This window comes from Ictalurus furcatus, chromosome 21, assembly GCF_023375685.1.
Source record: "Ictalurus furcatus strain D&B chromosome 21, Billie_1.0, whole genome shotgun sequence".
NCBI lineage: Eukaryota > Metazoa > Chordata > Actinopteri > Siluriformes > Ictaluridae > Ictalurus > Ictalurus furcatus.
Genome location: NC_071275.1, coordinates 10,056,140 through 10,072,381, shown reverse-complemented (window position 1 = coordinate 10,072,381; position 16,242 = coordinate 10,056,140). Strand labels below are relative to the sequence as shown.

At 34.9% G+C, this 16,242-nt stretch overlaps 1 protein-coding gene across 1 annotated transcript; it reads left to right on the top strand.

Annotated features, from left to right (window-relative positions):
- The first annotated feature begins 3,703 nt into the window (after window positions 1-3,703).
- On the top strand, window positions 3,704-15,919 carry epha8 (eph receptor A8). Its single transcript, XM_053652352.1, has 10 exons — window positions 3,704-3,780; window positions 5,254-5,321; window positions 5,490-5,615; window positions 6,537-6,722; window positions 7,606-7,667; window positions 8,820-9,029; window positions 9,671-9,820; window positions 10,450-10,640; window positions 11,229-11,375; window positions 15,232-15,919. Exons 1-10 carry the CDS (start codon window positions 3,704-3,706, stop codon window positions 15,344-15,346), a joined length of 1,332 nt encoding a protein of 443 aa, XP_053508327.1. The 3' UTR covers window positions 15,347-15,919.
- Window positions 15,920-16,242: the final 323 nt, after the last annotated feature.

Here is a 16,242-nt window from a genome sequence, read left to right as displayed (position 1 = left end):
CTGTTTATGAAATTCTTTTTAAGTTTATTTGAATTAAATGGTAACACTCATATGTCTAAGACATCTGAAGAGTAAAAAAAAATAGCATAGCTAGAACCATATGATCACTGAGCTGAGACCTGGCTCTTTCTTCTAAAATTCTAAAATTACACTTTGACCTGTGAGTCTGATAACTTCAACCACCTTCATCCTTTTGAAATTAACCTGTAATTAAATGCTATCTGGCTCTTGTGTCCCTACAGGACCGCCCTCTGCCCCTGTAAATGTGATCTCGTCTGTAAACGGGACCACCGTTAACCTGGAATGGGGTTCCCCTCTGGATACAGGTGGCCGTGCGGATATCATCTATGACGTGCAGTGCCAGATATGCGTAAAGGATGGAGGGCAATGTGAGGACTGCAACATCAGAGGAACCTCTGTCAATGGAATATTAGGAGCTGCTGTTGGAGCCCAAGGAAGTGCTGGTGGAGGAACAACTGGGAATGGAGGAAGTTTAGGTGGAAGTGGATTGGTGTCACGGACAGGAGTTACCTCAATCAGGTTCATCCCCCAGCAGAAGGGACTGACGGAGCCATGGGTGAACGTGGTCAACCTGGTGGCCCACACTAATTACACCTTCCGCATCCTGGTGATGAACGGGGTGACACACTTGAGCAAGGAACCGCTGCCTTATGTCACGGTCAACATTACGACAAATCAGGCAGGTAGGAGACGTGTTGTGTAGCTGACAAAGGTGGTTTCTCTAGGGTTTTGGGTTTGGGAACAACTTGGTTGAACTAGCAAGTACACTCGATCAAATTGCCAGAAAGTTTTTTGTTTCTCGACTTGGTTTAAAGTAAAACTGACAAAGGAGTTTCTCTACCAGAGGGAGTTCCTAGTAGAACCCTTTAGGAAGCTAAACACCCTGAACTCTACAAAGAATACTGGAAGAACTAAAATAACTTAAAGCTACTTGATGAACTAACTACTAAAAGTTATCCATAGCTGTTTTAGTCCTGTAATAAAATCCCATAGACAAGAAATTTGAATGTGACTTAATTCTCTGTATTTCCAGCTCCCTCTCAGGTGATGGCTATCCGTCAAGAGAATGCTAGCACAAATAGCATCACCCTGATGTGGCATGAACCTGAGCAGCCCAATGGAGTAATCCTGGAGTATGATATTAAATATTATGAAAAGGTGGGACAACTTACATTTATGTGAAATTTGTTTAGTGGTGTGAGGTTAACTGTGAAAAATAAGTACTGTATTTTATTTCTAAACAAATATGACAGCAGGGATGTTCGTGTTATTTCAGTTGCAATGTGAACAAGACAATGTGACTGTAAAAATGCTTCATAAAATACAAAGTGACCAGAGCGAAGCATTAGAGAAGGGTCACGTTTGTTTACGGGCTAGGTCGGCTTCAGGTCGTGCAATTCAATCACATGGCTCAATGGCGGCTCCATTTAATTGGATGGAAATTACCAAACAGTGGCGGTTTGTCACAATTTAGTCTGATTATTGAAAGTGACAATGAACGGCAAACATTGTGAGCCATGCCAAGCACTGGGGAGCCGTTAATTGCCGAGCGAGCCGGGAGCTTTGCCGCCTAATGGGCCAAGAGGGATCTCAGCTGTGTGGGGGAATTAGCAAACAGTGGTCGGTACCACATGGAGAGCAAATGAGATTTCCATGCAATTGCTTATGAGGTTGAAGTGCTTTTCAAGGTAAAGGCCTGACTCATAAATGATGGCCTCTGGTGGGAGCTCATGATATAAGGAGGTTCTTGTGAGAAGATTTTGGTACACTAAAAAGGTGTACTGGTCTTAAGTAGGATCTTCATTAGCACAATGGCCAATTTGATGGGTCATGCTTTAAAAAAGCTCATCTAATATAAGTTTGATCAGGCTGAATTATCACAATATATATCTGGGAAATGGTAAAATTCAAAGAATCTGCCTGGAATTTTCCCACAGGACAAAGAGCAGCAGAGCTACTCCACCCTGAAGTCAAAGGCAACAAGTGCTAAAGTGTCTGGGCTCAAACCTGGCACCAGCTACATCTTTCAAATCAGGGCCAGGACCTCGGCTGGCTGCGGCCGCTTCAGCTCCTCTGTGGAGATCCAGACTGGAAAAGCAGGTGAGAACCTGACATACTGTTACCAAACATATCTTTATAGAAATACAGCAGCACAAACACAAAAAATATAGCACGTAAATTATTACAGTAACGTCCAGAATTATCGGTGTTTAAATTTTGTTCAGTGATTACATTTTTTTTTCACTTAAACAACTGGACAAGGTTTTTTTTTTTTTTTTTTTTTTTTTTTAAAGAATTTTCTCTTAGAAATAATATTTAAAATACATTAATATATATCAGTGTAAAAGTAAATTAATGCAATAAATATTTAGAAAAATACATAAAATATTCTTCAACATATTCCAGTAGAAAACAATACAACAGAATACAACATAGTAGAATCTGATTCAATAGAATTTAAGAGAACACAAGACAGTATAATCCAACATAATAAAATACAGCAGAATAAAATACAACAGATTTAATTAGAATTCAATACAACCGAATAGAATACACAATACAATAAATAGACTAAAGTGGAATAGAATACAATGGAGCAAAATGCCATTCAAAACAAAAAATAAATTAGAATAGAAGAGAATACATAAAAATTGAAAAGAATAGAATGCAATAGAACACAATACCATACAATTCAACAAAATATAGCAGAATGCAATACAAAAGAATTGAAATAGAATTCAATAGAATAAAATGCCAAAAAATCACCAAAGTTGAATGCAACAAAATGCAGTTACATACAATACAACAAAACAGAACACAGCAAAATATAGTACAATAACATACAATACAACTGAATACAACATAATAGAATTAAATAGAATAGAATACAGCAGAATCGCTTAGAATACAATAGAAAAGGCGTGCAATACAACACATCGCTGTAGAATAGAATGCAATAGAAAAATACAAGACGATACTGTAGAATATATGCAATAGAAAAATACAAGACTATACTGTATAATAGAATGCAACAGAATTTTTTTAATAATAAAACTGAGGAAGGAGTCTTATATTTTTGCCAGAATTAGGCAAGATGCTAAATGAATTCCACAACAGTCTAAGAAGAAGATAAATTTCTCCCACTTAAAGTCCACTGCACTGAGAGGAAGTACTATCGCTGGATTTATTACTGTGATACAGTTATTCGGGCGATCTGGATTTTAAAGCCGTACTGATTTAGTGACACAGGAAACATCAATAAGTCATCATGTTGGACAGGACAGTTTGAGCAGATTGATTGGGATTTTATTACAGGGTCACCTTGCACAGAATCCTGAGTGTGATCTCATAATCTCTTTGCTTATTGGTGGGTCATAACAGATATCTGATGTAACAGACCCTAAATAACCCCTCAGCTCATGTGTGTTCTCGGGAGGTTTAGCTGATCGGCGTGGTTCGTCGTTTCATCGCCGTGAGATACAGAATGATTGACAGCAAAATATCAGGGAACGGTTTGAGGTTGACTTGATTTGAAAAAAAAAAATGATTTGATGATAATGATTTCCATATCATATATCTGATACGTGTTTATCTTTCCATTTGTATCCCTGTATTTGCATAACTTTTCCGTCATCTTCCAGTCCCCTTACGTTACAACACTGTGACGATTATCTGGATCTCCATGGCGCTGGTCTCAGGGCTCATCGCCTTTATGGCTCTCATCATCTGCAGAAAACGGCAAGAGGAGTACTTTGAATTGTCTGCCTTTTCTTTTTTCTATTAAAAAAAGAAATAGGACATGATGTAGGAAATCTGTTGATTTGTTTTATAGCATGTTGTTATATAGATTTAATACTTCATTATTTCAAGATAGTATGAAGTTATTATAAACTAAATATCTGGTTATTTTGACTTAATAACTCAGCAAGATATGATGTCGCTATGTTGAGTCTCCTTATTTTACATAGCATTTTATTTCTAATTAATATTGTTATTTTGAGTCGATAATTTATTGCTAATATTTTGTTATGTCATTCATTTCATGATATTGTCGTTATTTTGAGTTATGACCTGATTATTTCACTAGATCATGTCATTATTGTAATGTAGTACTTTGTTATTACAAGCTAGTATTTCATTAATCTAAATTCAGATTCTAAACTTAATAACTCATTCTTTCAACACAGAATCTGATTCTTTCATTCATGTGGTTATTTTTTTTTACTTAATATCTCATTGTTTTTAACTTAATTCTACGTTGTACGATATTATATGCTCATTTTTACTCAACATTTCATTATTTTAGCTTAATGAGCAGTTATTTTAAACTATTTCGTCATCATTTCAAGTTATCTCATTATTTGCAGATATTATGTCGGTATTTCGAGTTATTATATCAATATTTCAAGATATTGCATTATTATTTTGACATAATATTTCTATTTCAACTTAATAACTCACAATTTCTGGTCAATATCTTGTCATTTTAAGATGCCATTAATTATAATAACAACAATCAATAACCAATTATTTCAAGATATTTTGAAAGACCTTTTTTATTATTATTTATTTTTAAGCCATTTTGAGTTTCTACATTATTACCTTATTATTTCATTATATTATGCAATTATTTCTACTTAATAATCTCAGTATTTCCAAATATTATTTTGTTATTTCTACTTAATGTCTCAATTTTTAGTTATTATCTCATTCCCATTGTTTCAATATGTCATTATTTTGAGTCATCTTGATATTTCAAGATATTTCCAAGATATTTCTTTCCAAGTTATTATCTTATTATTTCAAGATACATAACGCTATCTTTTAATTTGAGATATTATGCCTTATTTAGAGATCTTATCTCAGTATTTCAACAAATCGTGTTGTTATAGTTACCTAATATCTCGTTATTTCAACGTAATAACTTGTATTTTCTAGTTAATATCTTGTTATGTTATTTTGACATATTATCTCTTTATCTAACATCACAATAATCTCCCAGTATGACTAATTTGTTGGATATTAACTTAATAAGTTGAATGAATGGCCGTGAACTACACCACAAGCAATTTGAATGCAGTATCAATTGTTTAACTATCGCATTTTATTTCCATACAACATGAAATACGTGACACAATGGCAAATATGATAGATATATAGATATTTTGTCACGTTAGAAGTATTTGCACCTTTTCCTGTGTCCCTCAAAATTCTTCTTCACCTTTTCTCCAGACATTGTGGCTACAGCAAGGCTTTCCAGGATTCAGACGAGGAAAAGATGCATTACCAAAATGGCCACGGTAATAAATAAATAAATAAATAAATAAATAAATAAAAATTTCTGGAAATGTTTTCGAAGTCAAAATCTAACCCCAGCTGCTCCCTGGATGCTCCAGTGATTATTACTGTGATTGAAAACCTCTTTCATCCTGCAATATGTGACCAAATGCTAATTCTGTTTATTCTAGTATCATTTCCAGAAGCCAGATTTTATATTGATCCCCACACATACGAGGACCCATGCCAGGCTGTCCACGAGTTTGCCAGAGAAATTGAAGCTTCCCGGATCAAAATTGAGAAAATTATTGGTTCAGGTATGTTTGGATTGCATGGTCTTGTGACTGTAAGCGCATACTGAGATTTTCGACATTTGTATTAGCATTTTTCAATCGAGCGAGTGTGAGGTGAATGTTAATGTGCTAATCACAGACATTACAGGACACATAACATGGACCCTTCTAAAGTGTGTCGGGTGCAGCCAGGTCAAAAAAGTATTACTCTGTTTTTATCAAAAACTAATACTTTTACTCAGTTACTATTTTTTTATTTCATTATATATTATTTAAAATAGAGACAAATACATTTGAGCTGTTTGAGAAGTCTCTGAAGTATTAAATTAAAAATATGGAAATGAATTTCCTCTTCCATGGAATACAATTTAATGCAAAAGTTTACATACCCTTAGGGCAAAATAAAAGAAGTAATAAAATAAATGTATTTGTTATAAGCCACTTATTTATTTATTTATTTATCCAGGATTTTTTTTGCTTACAAGAGTTTTAAAATGGTCGGTTTAAAATGGTAAACTGATTATATCTTTTTCATCTCTGTTTCTAAATGGATAATGGCTTATTATTATTATTATTATTATTATTATTATTATTATTATTATTATCATTATCATCAAAAGTTTTTCTTTTTTTCATAGAGTCATCTGTGTAATAGAATTTCTTTCTTGTTTTTCCTTTTTCTATTTCTTACACTTTTCGTTGCACCACTTGAGTGGCCATTATACATTATTGTTGCTACACTGTATTCATTTTTTTTTGTTTTGTTTTGTTTTACTAATAAAAAAACGATATCAATATAATTTAACAAATTATATTAGATTTTGCTAGATAGTTCTTGATAATGAACCTGATTTTTGGAGCCTGCTGTGTTCCTGAATCATATAAACTGTAATGTTTACAAATGTCTGGAATAAAAGTAGGGCAGTGTAACTTTCCGTGCTACAGGAGAGTTTGGGGAAGTGTGTTACGGCCGTATGAGGCTGCCCGGCAAGCGGGACGTCCCCGTGGCCCTGAAGACTTTGAAGGTCGGCTACACTGAGAAACAGAGGCGAGATTTTCTGAGCGAAGCCAGCATCATGGCCCAGTTTGACCATCCCAATGTCATCCGTCTGGAGGGAGTGGTGACACGAAGTAAGCTTTCTAGTCGTTTAGTTAATTTTTAAAAAAGTCAACTTGACTTGAGTTATAATCTCCAGGACATTTCAGCACTCTGGAAATTCCTCCCATTGTCGAGAAACCACTCAGATGAGTGGAAAAGAGTCTTTAAGACAAAAATAGTCTAGTTATTTTAACTAAGAACTGTGTTCATAGGACTACATAAAACCTACACTGTACAGTAAATAAGCTCTTGATTGCATAATCAATCATTTTCTTGGAGTTGGAATCATGATGTCATGACGTTCACATGTAAATCACTTGATTCAAGTGTTATGTCAAGTTCACCTCAAAATGGACATCAGGAGTCTTTATAAGGTTTATGTCAGGTGTCATGAAGAGCTAATGTAGGTTTAATGTAAACTTATAAACATACACAGCCCTTAAATAAAGCTAGATATGGAAACTCAATACATTTAAAAGTAAAAATATTGACAAATTTCAAAATGTCTGAATTAAGATATATAGTTATGATTGGACTGCCACACCTCATCAGTTACTGTGCTATGATAGAAAATAATAATAATCATTATAAATGAACAATAATTGCTTCTTTTACGAAGAATTTTCAAGAAACATTTCGTTTAGATTTGTGTTTAAGGCTATACTCACTTTATGTCCAATTTTATATATATATATATATATATATATATATATATATATATATATATATATAATAATTTTGTACTGTACATGTTTATTTTTATTATTCAGAATACTCTAGCTTGCACACTCTACTTTGTAGGATTGTTGTACATCTGTAAAATCCCTCTGGAATTAAGAAAGTGATCTATCTATCTATCTATCTATCTATCCATCCATCCATCCATCCATCCTTCCTTCCTTCCTCCCTTCCCAGGTAAACCTGTAATGATCATTACTGAATACATGGAGAACGGCTCTCTGGATTCATTCTTAAGGGTGCGTAAACTCTGAAGTCTCTACTTTAAGAAAACAGAAGTATATTTTACAAAAAATACACTCTGCAAAGTGATTAATCGCCTTAAGTAGCTTTTACATATTGATATAATGTTACTACAATAATTAAGTTTGTAGATGTACATGCTTCAGTTTAAAATGCTTAAGTTTAAAATAACCCTGCAGCTATATACCTATTTCCTTTTTGTCAAACTTGTTTTATATTTTTATAACTTGTTTTTATATCTTACAAACATTGAAATTCTGCCCTTAAAATAATCTTAACCTTAATCTACAATATATATATATATATATATATATATATATATATATATATATATATATATATATATAATTTCAAAACTAGCCTTGGCAACTGCCTACAAGTGTGCAAATTTTTGAAGGTAACCAGATTTTAAAGTGCTTTTATGTTTATAGAATAATTATGGTTGAGACACTTGCGAAAGAGAAACATTTTTCATTTCAGGAACGTTTTCAGAACTACACGGTATATAGTGGAAAATGCCAAAAATTTTAACTTGTGATGCATTTCCAAAGCCATCCCACATTTAATAAAAGTAAAATGGTAACCTGATCCATAAATACAGCCTTAATCTTTGGTTTTTGGTGTTAAGTACGACCCAGTGATTAATTTGTGAAATATGAGGTACTGGAACATTACCAGTGGGTCTTATACAAGCACATTATGCCCTTTAGAGAGCATAACATAATAATATCAATGAAAAAAGACTTTCTTAGCTGACCTAATGATCCAAATTACTTCACATGGAAGTCATGTTACAGTCTGCTCCCAATGACATGATTTGCTCTGTGGCAGTTCGACATCTTTTAGAAATCCAAACATGTAAAAAGTTTACTTTAGCTGTTTCTATAGCATGGGTCAGCATACAGACAGGCAAGGTGTTAAACTCCTGACAAACAAGATTTGTACTGCAAGAGTCTAGAACACAGAGATACAGGGAAAACTAGGAAACTGGAAATCCAGAAAATCCAGGACATACAAGAGACATGGCATGGAAGCATGGCATGTGCAACATGACAGGACTATAAATTACACACACAAAGTGAGGATAGATAATGAAATAAGACCAGAAGGGGTGTTTCCATGATACCTCGATATATCTGTCCTAACAGAGACACGATGGTCAGTTCACCATCATTCAGCTGGTCGGGATCCTCCGAGGCATTGCTTCCGGCATGACGTATCTGTCGGATCTCGGCTACGTCCACCGGGACCTGGCTGCGAGGAACATCCTGGTCAACAGCAATCTGGTCTGCAAGGTTTCAGACTTTGGCTTGTCGCGGGTGCTGGAGGATGACCCAGATGCAGCTTACACAACCACTGTGAGTTACATTTGGAATAAACAGTAGGAGATTTATAACATGTCATAATCAGTGTCATAAGATATTATAAGTAGTATTGGTATTTGCATGCATGACACATTATAATGCAGGAATACAAGACAACAAGCAGGTTAAATTACATATTATGGTAACACTTTCTCTGGAGGCTGTACTGTATGTACAATGGCCTATGACCACATTCATAACATGCATTCATTATGGACATTGTTATAATTATTTATGAAAAGATAATACAAAAAGGTTATAGCAATGTTAATAATAAATCTATATCACCAATACCAAGGACATCAGCCACCATTCAATTGTTAAAAAAAAATAATAATCAGGTCTTGTGATGCTCTATACAAAGACCAGCTCAGTTTCTTTGGTACTGGTGTTATAATGTGTTCTGAGCACTGCTTATAAGTATAATATATCATGTTAGCCATTCGTAATGCGTTATAAAAGATAGCTATAAAGTGTAATGCATTTTCATAAATAATTATAACGTGTATAATGCTTTATAAATGCGTTATAATATGATAGGAATGTGCTCATAGCTCATTGTAAATATGACCTGATGAAATATGAACTGATTCTTATACCCTTCGACTGAAATTAAACACGTTTTGGCATGCCAGGGTGGGAAGATCCCGATCCGCTGGACAGCTCCTGAAGCCATCGCGTACCGCAAGTTTTCCTCGTCCAGCGACGTGTGGAGTTACGGAGTGGTGATGTGGGAGGTGATGTCCTATGGAGAGCGGCCATACTGGAACCTCACCAACAGAGATGTGGGTACCTGTTGATATATAAATATTACAGTGCTTAGGTTTGATTTAGAAATGCTGCATTACCTAATCTGTAATTTACAAATGAGGTTATAGCAAAGCATTGCCAAAAAATAGAACATAAGATTACTAGTGTAAACGTATGTCCTCTTATGTCCAAACAGTGTTTGCAGGTAATAAAGTCAGTTAATAACAGGTTATAACATGAGATTATACCGTAAGCTTTACTGAAATGATAACATATTTGTGTGTGTATCTGACTTGTTGGTCTTTGTGTGTGCAGGTAATAAAGTCTTAAAGTTTATTTATAAATTAAAGAGTATTCGGCATCTATGAATGGCTTATGAACATGGTATAAGCTGTTGTTATTATAAAATGTTCAGAACTAGAGCATAATAGTAATAGTGGTAATAGTGTGTTGGCGTTTGCATGTGCTGGAAATAAAATCAGTTTATTCACAAATTAAAAAGGATTAGATATCTATGAATGCCATATAAACATGTTATAAGGTGAGGTTATTGCAAAGCATTACCAAAAAGAGAACATATTGTGTTGGTGATAACATATTATACTGTAAGCTTTACTAAAATGATAACATAAGGGTACTAGCGTGTTAGTGTTTGTGTGCACAGGTAATAAAGTCAGTAGAAGAAGGCTACAGGCTTCCAGCACCAATGGGCTGCCCCGCTGCTCTCCACACACTCATGCTGGACTGCTGGCAGAAGGAGCGCAGCGAACGGCCCAGGTTCTGCCAGATCGTCACGGTCCTGGACAAGCTTATCCGCAACCCAGAGAACCTCAAGTCAATGGACACATTGTGCAGGTAGAAAGCCGGCAATCGATACACAGCCTTTTTCAGGGATTTGCTCAACAAATGCACTCTGTTAGCGACAGATATCATCCCTTATTGAAGGCACACAAAGTTGTGGCGAGAAAGTTTTCTGTTCAATGCCTGGGAATAACCCGACTTGTCTTAAAGGGGGGGGGGGGGTTCGGTGAGTGTACATTTTCCAATAAGCCCATCTCAAATAGATGTGTTCTGTGTTAAATAAAAGGGGCTGCTGCTCTATATTGACATTGATCCGCACCGAATCAAAAGACTCATAGAGGGTTTGAGCTAGAGCCAGGAGTCCTGCAATTGGACTTGTATAAATTGCTCATGCGCCGAAGGCTCGGTGATGCATATCATGATGGGGAGCAAAGTGACGACGCGGGAGGATTTCATCCCTACATTAATCTACCCAAAATCAGCCATTTTTTTCCTCATTCAGGTCTTACCTCCTGCACCTCCTTCTCCATCATTTCATCTTGTATTGATTTTCTGCCTGAGCTGGTTGCATTTCAAAGCTTTCCCTCATTCCCTACTTCTCTCTCTCTCTGTCTCTCTCTCTATCTCTTTCAGACTGAACAGCCCATTGATGAACAGAAGCATTCCTGATTTCACAACCTGCAGATCGGTGAACGACTGGTTGGACACCATCAAGATGGGCCGCTACAAAAGCCACTTTGCGTCAGGAGGTTATCACACGCTCGGTCACGTGATGAGCATGAATCAACAGTAAGTTATAACGGTGCATATATACAAACACGTTGACGCCACACTACTGGGCGGTGGAAAGTCGTTATTTTTCTATATGCTTTAGCAAGTGGAAATGAGTTGGAAGAACTAATGAGAGTAACACATCACATGAATCCTATATACATCATATTATAAATTGATTTTAAATGCATGATGGATTGTAATAAATCATAATAATCATTATAAACAAGTACTCACTTTATATGTAGGTTTTAGTATAGTTGTATTTGTTGCAATTTGCTACCTCGAACATATTTTTTATCTTTTGTCAAATGAAATATGAACACATTCATATTATGTTATGATGCATTCATAAGGCATTATACACACGGTTTTAATTACCAATGAAAATGCATTACACTTTACAGCTATCTTTATAGTTATTATGCATTATGAATTGTTAACATGATGCATTATAAGTACTGTAGTGTTCATAACGCATTATATCCCCACTTGGCACAGTGCATCATGAGAAGATATAACACTGATATAGTATGTTATGAATGCTATCATGTCTCATGTTAACAAGTCATAATGCATTTTAAGATACTTAGCTATAAAGAGAAATGCAAAGAGAAATATAATGTATTTATAAATTGTTAACAGACTATATTTTATGTATTGTTTATAACGCATTATAACACCAAAGAATTTCAGCCCCATTTTGCTTAGTGCATTTTATTCAGCTGTAGAAATAATGACAAGTTCTTTCAGATTTTGCAAAGTTTTATAGTTTATATTCACTTCCTGGATTGGCACCCTGTCCAGGGTGTACCCCGCCTTGTGCCCGATGCTCCCTGGGATAGGCTCCTGGTTCCCCGTGACCCTGAAAAGGATAAGCGGTATAAAAGATGGATGGATGGATGGATGGATTCACTTCCTATGAAGGCCATATTTATCTTTATTATGCATTATGAATTGTTAACACGATAAGCATTATATCCACAAGCCCCACTTAGCACAGTGCATCATGATAGATGATAGATATAACCCTGATATAGTGTGTTATGAACTCTATCATGCATCATGTTAACAAGTCATAATGCATATGTAGCTATAAAGTGCAATGCATTCGTATTAATAATTATAACAATGTGTGTAATACCTTATGAGTGAATTATAACATGATATCAATCTGCTCATAGTTTAATATAGACCTGTCTTGATTTTTTGCTGTGTTTCTAAGTTTCTATGAAGGTCATAGTTGAAGGTCATATAAAGTCATAACGAATTATGAACACATTTATAGAGCATTCATAGGATATTATAGAGCATTCATAGGGTATTATACACACGTTATCATTATTTATACTAAAAAAAACTTATAGTTTATAGCAATATTTATTATGCATTATGAACTGTTACCATAATGAATAATAAGTAGTGCTTAAAACACATTCTAACACCATTACCGAAGAAACCAAGCAGTTATAAAACTGGGGCCAATTTCTTTAGTATTGTTAGTATTTAGTGTGTTATAAACATTGCTTATAATGCATTCTGTTAACAATTTAAAAACACATCATAAACATTGCTGTAAACTGTAATGCCTTTTAATAAAAAATTATACCAATGTGAATAGTGTATTATGAATTCATTATAACATGTAATGAATGTGTTCTTTGGTGATTTTACATGTGGCCTTCTTAGAAATTGAATATAAACTATAAACCTTGCGGGGGAAAACTTGTCATTGTGTCTACGGCTGAATATAATACACTACGCAAACTGGGGCTGAATTTCCTTGGGGTTATAATGCGTTATAAACAATAATTAAAATATATTCCATTAACAATTTCTAAACACGTTATAAACTGTAATGCCTTTTCATCAATAATTAGCCAATGTGCATAATGCTTCAAGAATGCATTATAACATGTAATGAATGTGTACATAGGTTCATTATGCATATGGCCTTCATGGAAAGTGTTACCACTAAAATGTCAAATTCTTCAAAGTATAATAAATTTAGCAACAACAACAAACAAAAAAAAATGCATGTGATATAACTGTCATGGCAACAAAGATTTGATTTAACCTCAATGCAGCACAAGAGAAAATCTCTCAGTGCGCCAAATCACAGATCCACTATTGGATGGAAGATAAGAAAGAATATATTTATGATGTCTTCAGTCGTCAGGAGTTCACAAGAAGGTCAAAAAAAAGTGTTGAAACATTCTTGTGGAGTTTCATCCAGCTTAATTTAATGTTGGACGGGGAAAAAAAAGATGTTTTTCATATTAATGAAGAGAAAATGTGATCGTTCTAAAAATACAGTTAATGAGCAATAACTGCAGCAAGCTGTAACTTTAAATTTTCCACCAAGTCTTCAGGACAGAGGTGTTTGCACTTGTTTTCTGTAACAAGTTTTGTTTTTGTTTTTTTTACTTATTAATCCTATTAACTTCAAGAGAGAGAGAAAAAAAGAGGTCATGACTATAAACATATAAAAAAGTAACCCCCTGATAAATTAAACATTGCAATTGTTGGCAAACTATTGGCTGTGATCTACTATAAGAGAAATAAAATCCTTTGGGTTGTGCTGTTGGAAAATAATCAACCTGGCATAGACATAATGGCATAGTGAACAGTGGACTAGTTCAACAAACAGACTTCATGTAAAAACCATAATGAAATTTCTTTTACTTTCACTCTATCCGTTGTTACCCAGATGAGGACGGGTTCCCTTCTGAGTGTGGTTCCTCGCAAGGTTTCTTCCTCATATCATCTTAGGGAGTTTTTCCTCACCACCGTCAGCCTGGCTCGCTCAATAGGGATAAATTCACGCACTTAAAATATGTATCCTGTGTTTATATGTTTCTGTAAAGCTGCTTTGAGACAATGTCCATTGTTAAAAGTGCTATAGAAATAAAATGTAATTAAATTGAATTGAATAAAGGGTCTTGCTTGAGGACCCAATCAAGGTAGTTTGGTGGCGCTGGGATTTGAACACACAACCTTCTTATCTGTGACTTCTTGAACCTTAACCATGAGTTAATTCAGTGTTCGAATCAATTTGAATCAATGCGAGCTAATTGCGTTGTGGTTGTAGTGGCTATGTTACCGATCAGAAGGTTTCCTGTTCAAGTCCCAGGAGAACCAAGCAGTAATGGTTGGGCAAGTCCCTTAACCTTTGGCTTAGATGTATTCTACATCAGCCAAATGAGCAAATGTATTGGGTTCTGTCTTATTTTATGCGACATTAAGACATTATAGTATTTTACTGGGTTGAATTTTGAGACCATTAAAGTGAAAATACTGCGTATTCATCATGACTGTTTAGACTTGTACATGGTATAATCCAAATCTAATAATAAATAGGTAAAAAAAAATGTCTTGTTATTTAACAAAGAAAAATGTCTAATCATTGAATTTCTGTAAGGAGACGTTTACGTCTCCAGTGTCTAGGTGAAGCTGCTCTGTAAGCAGACATTAACACCACAACACTTTGGGATGTGGTGTTTAATGTAGCAAAATAAATCAACTTTAGGGTGGTTACAGTAAATCTTTCCTATAGCAGCCTCGGTGAAGTGTTTAATTAGTTATTTATGCTATGACAGTTTTCAAAAAGTGAACATTTTAGCATGTGCAATAAATTATAATGACCTTAAATTACCTTTTAGTTAGCTACTACAATATCATTACAGTTAACATTACATAACGGTCGGCGTTATTCATGACGCAGTATAAGACGTTTATGACACTGTTATTTCAACTTATAACGCAATATAGTGCTCGTACGTTCACATCAGTTTGATGGTTTGAATGATTGTTTCTTTAGTACAAAAATGCCACTCTAGAAAATGTTGCTCATTTCTCTCGTGTCTCCTCACAGTGATATCCAGAAGCTGGGGGTTACACTGATGGGACATCAGAAGAAGATCATGACCAGCGTCCAGGTGATGCGAGCGCAGGTGTTAAACCAGAGCGTGCCGTCGGTGCACGTATAATCGCCTGCGGTGTCAATATAAATACATAATCATCTGATGTGTGTGTTCGGGTCATGTGTTACGAACTCTTAAAGACTCTCCTCTAGAAAGAGAATTTCAAGAGGACTCTAAACTCCAAGGGTTTCCTTCTCGGCACTGGATTTTTTTTTTTTTTAACGAAAATCCCTGCATTCTTTCTCCAATATTCTCTTGGATATTTTTTGTTCGTTTCTTCTTTCAGTAAGTGGATAGCCCACCTTAAAGACCATGGATAATTGAAATATCGGTGTATATAAAGGATGATTTGATGAACGTCTCTGATATATAGGTGAGAACCGGAGCACTTCACAATTGAAACAGCATTAATGAGTCAATGAGTGTTTCTATTTAAATATTGACAATTAAAAAAAAAAAAAAAAACTGAGATGAAGCGAAGAATATAGTATAAGTACCAAGGATATAATCTATAATCTATTATCCATTTTCCCAGCAGAGCTACATATCACACATGGAAAAATGCTGAACTGAAATTAATGAATTATTCCGAAAATTTGTCCCAATTTGCATAACAAAGGAAATGAAAGTGATATGTCATTAAATGTCCATCCAAAAAAAAAATACTGATAACAGTAGAAATTAGTGTGTGTGTGTGGGGGGGGGGGGTTGTTTGTTCGTTTGCTTTAATACTGTACAAACCATCTAAAAATGACATTCTGCATCCGGTTAACGCTGATATCTTTGGCTTTTCATGGACTAATTAATTATGTGCATATTAGCCACTTAAAGGTCATTTGTGACTCTTTTTTTTTTCAACCTGTCAGCGAGTACGCTGAATGAGCTTTAGTTTCCGTCTGCTGATTCGAAAGAATAGGACTCTGCCCAACTAGAATGTTCCTCAAAAATAGAAATGTGAAGCG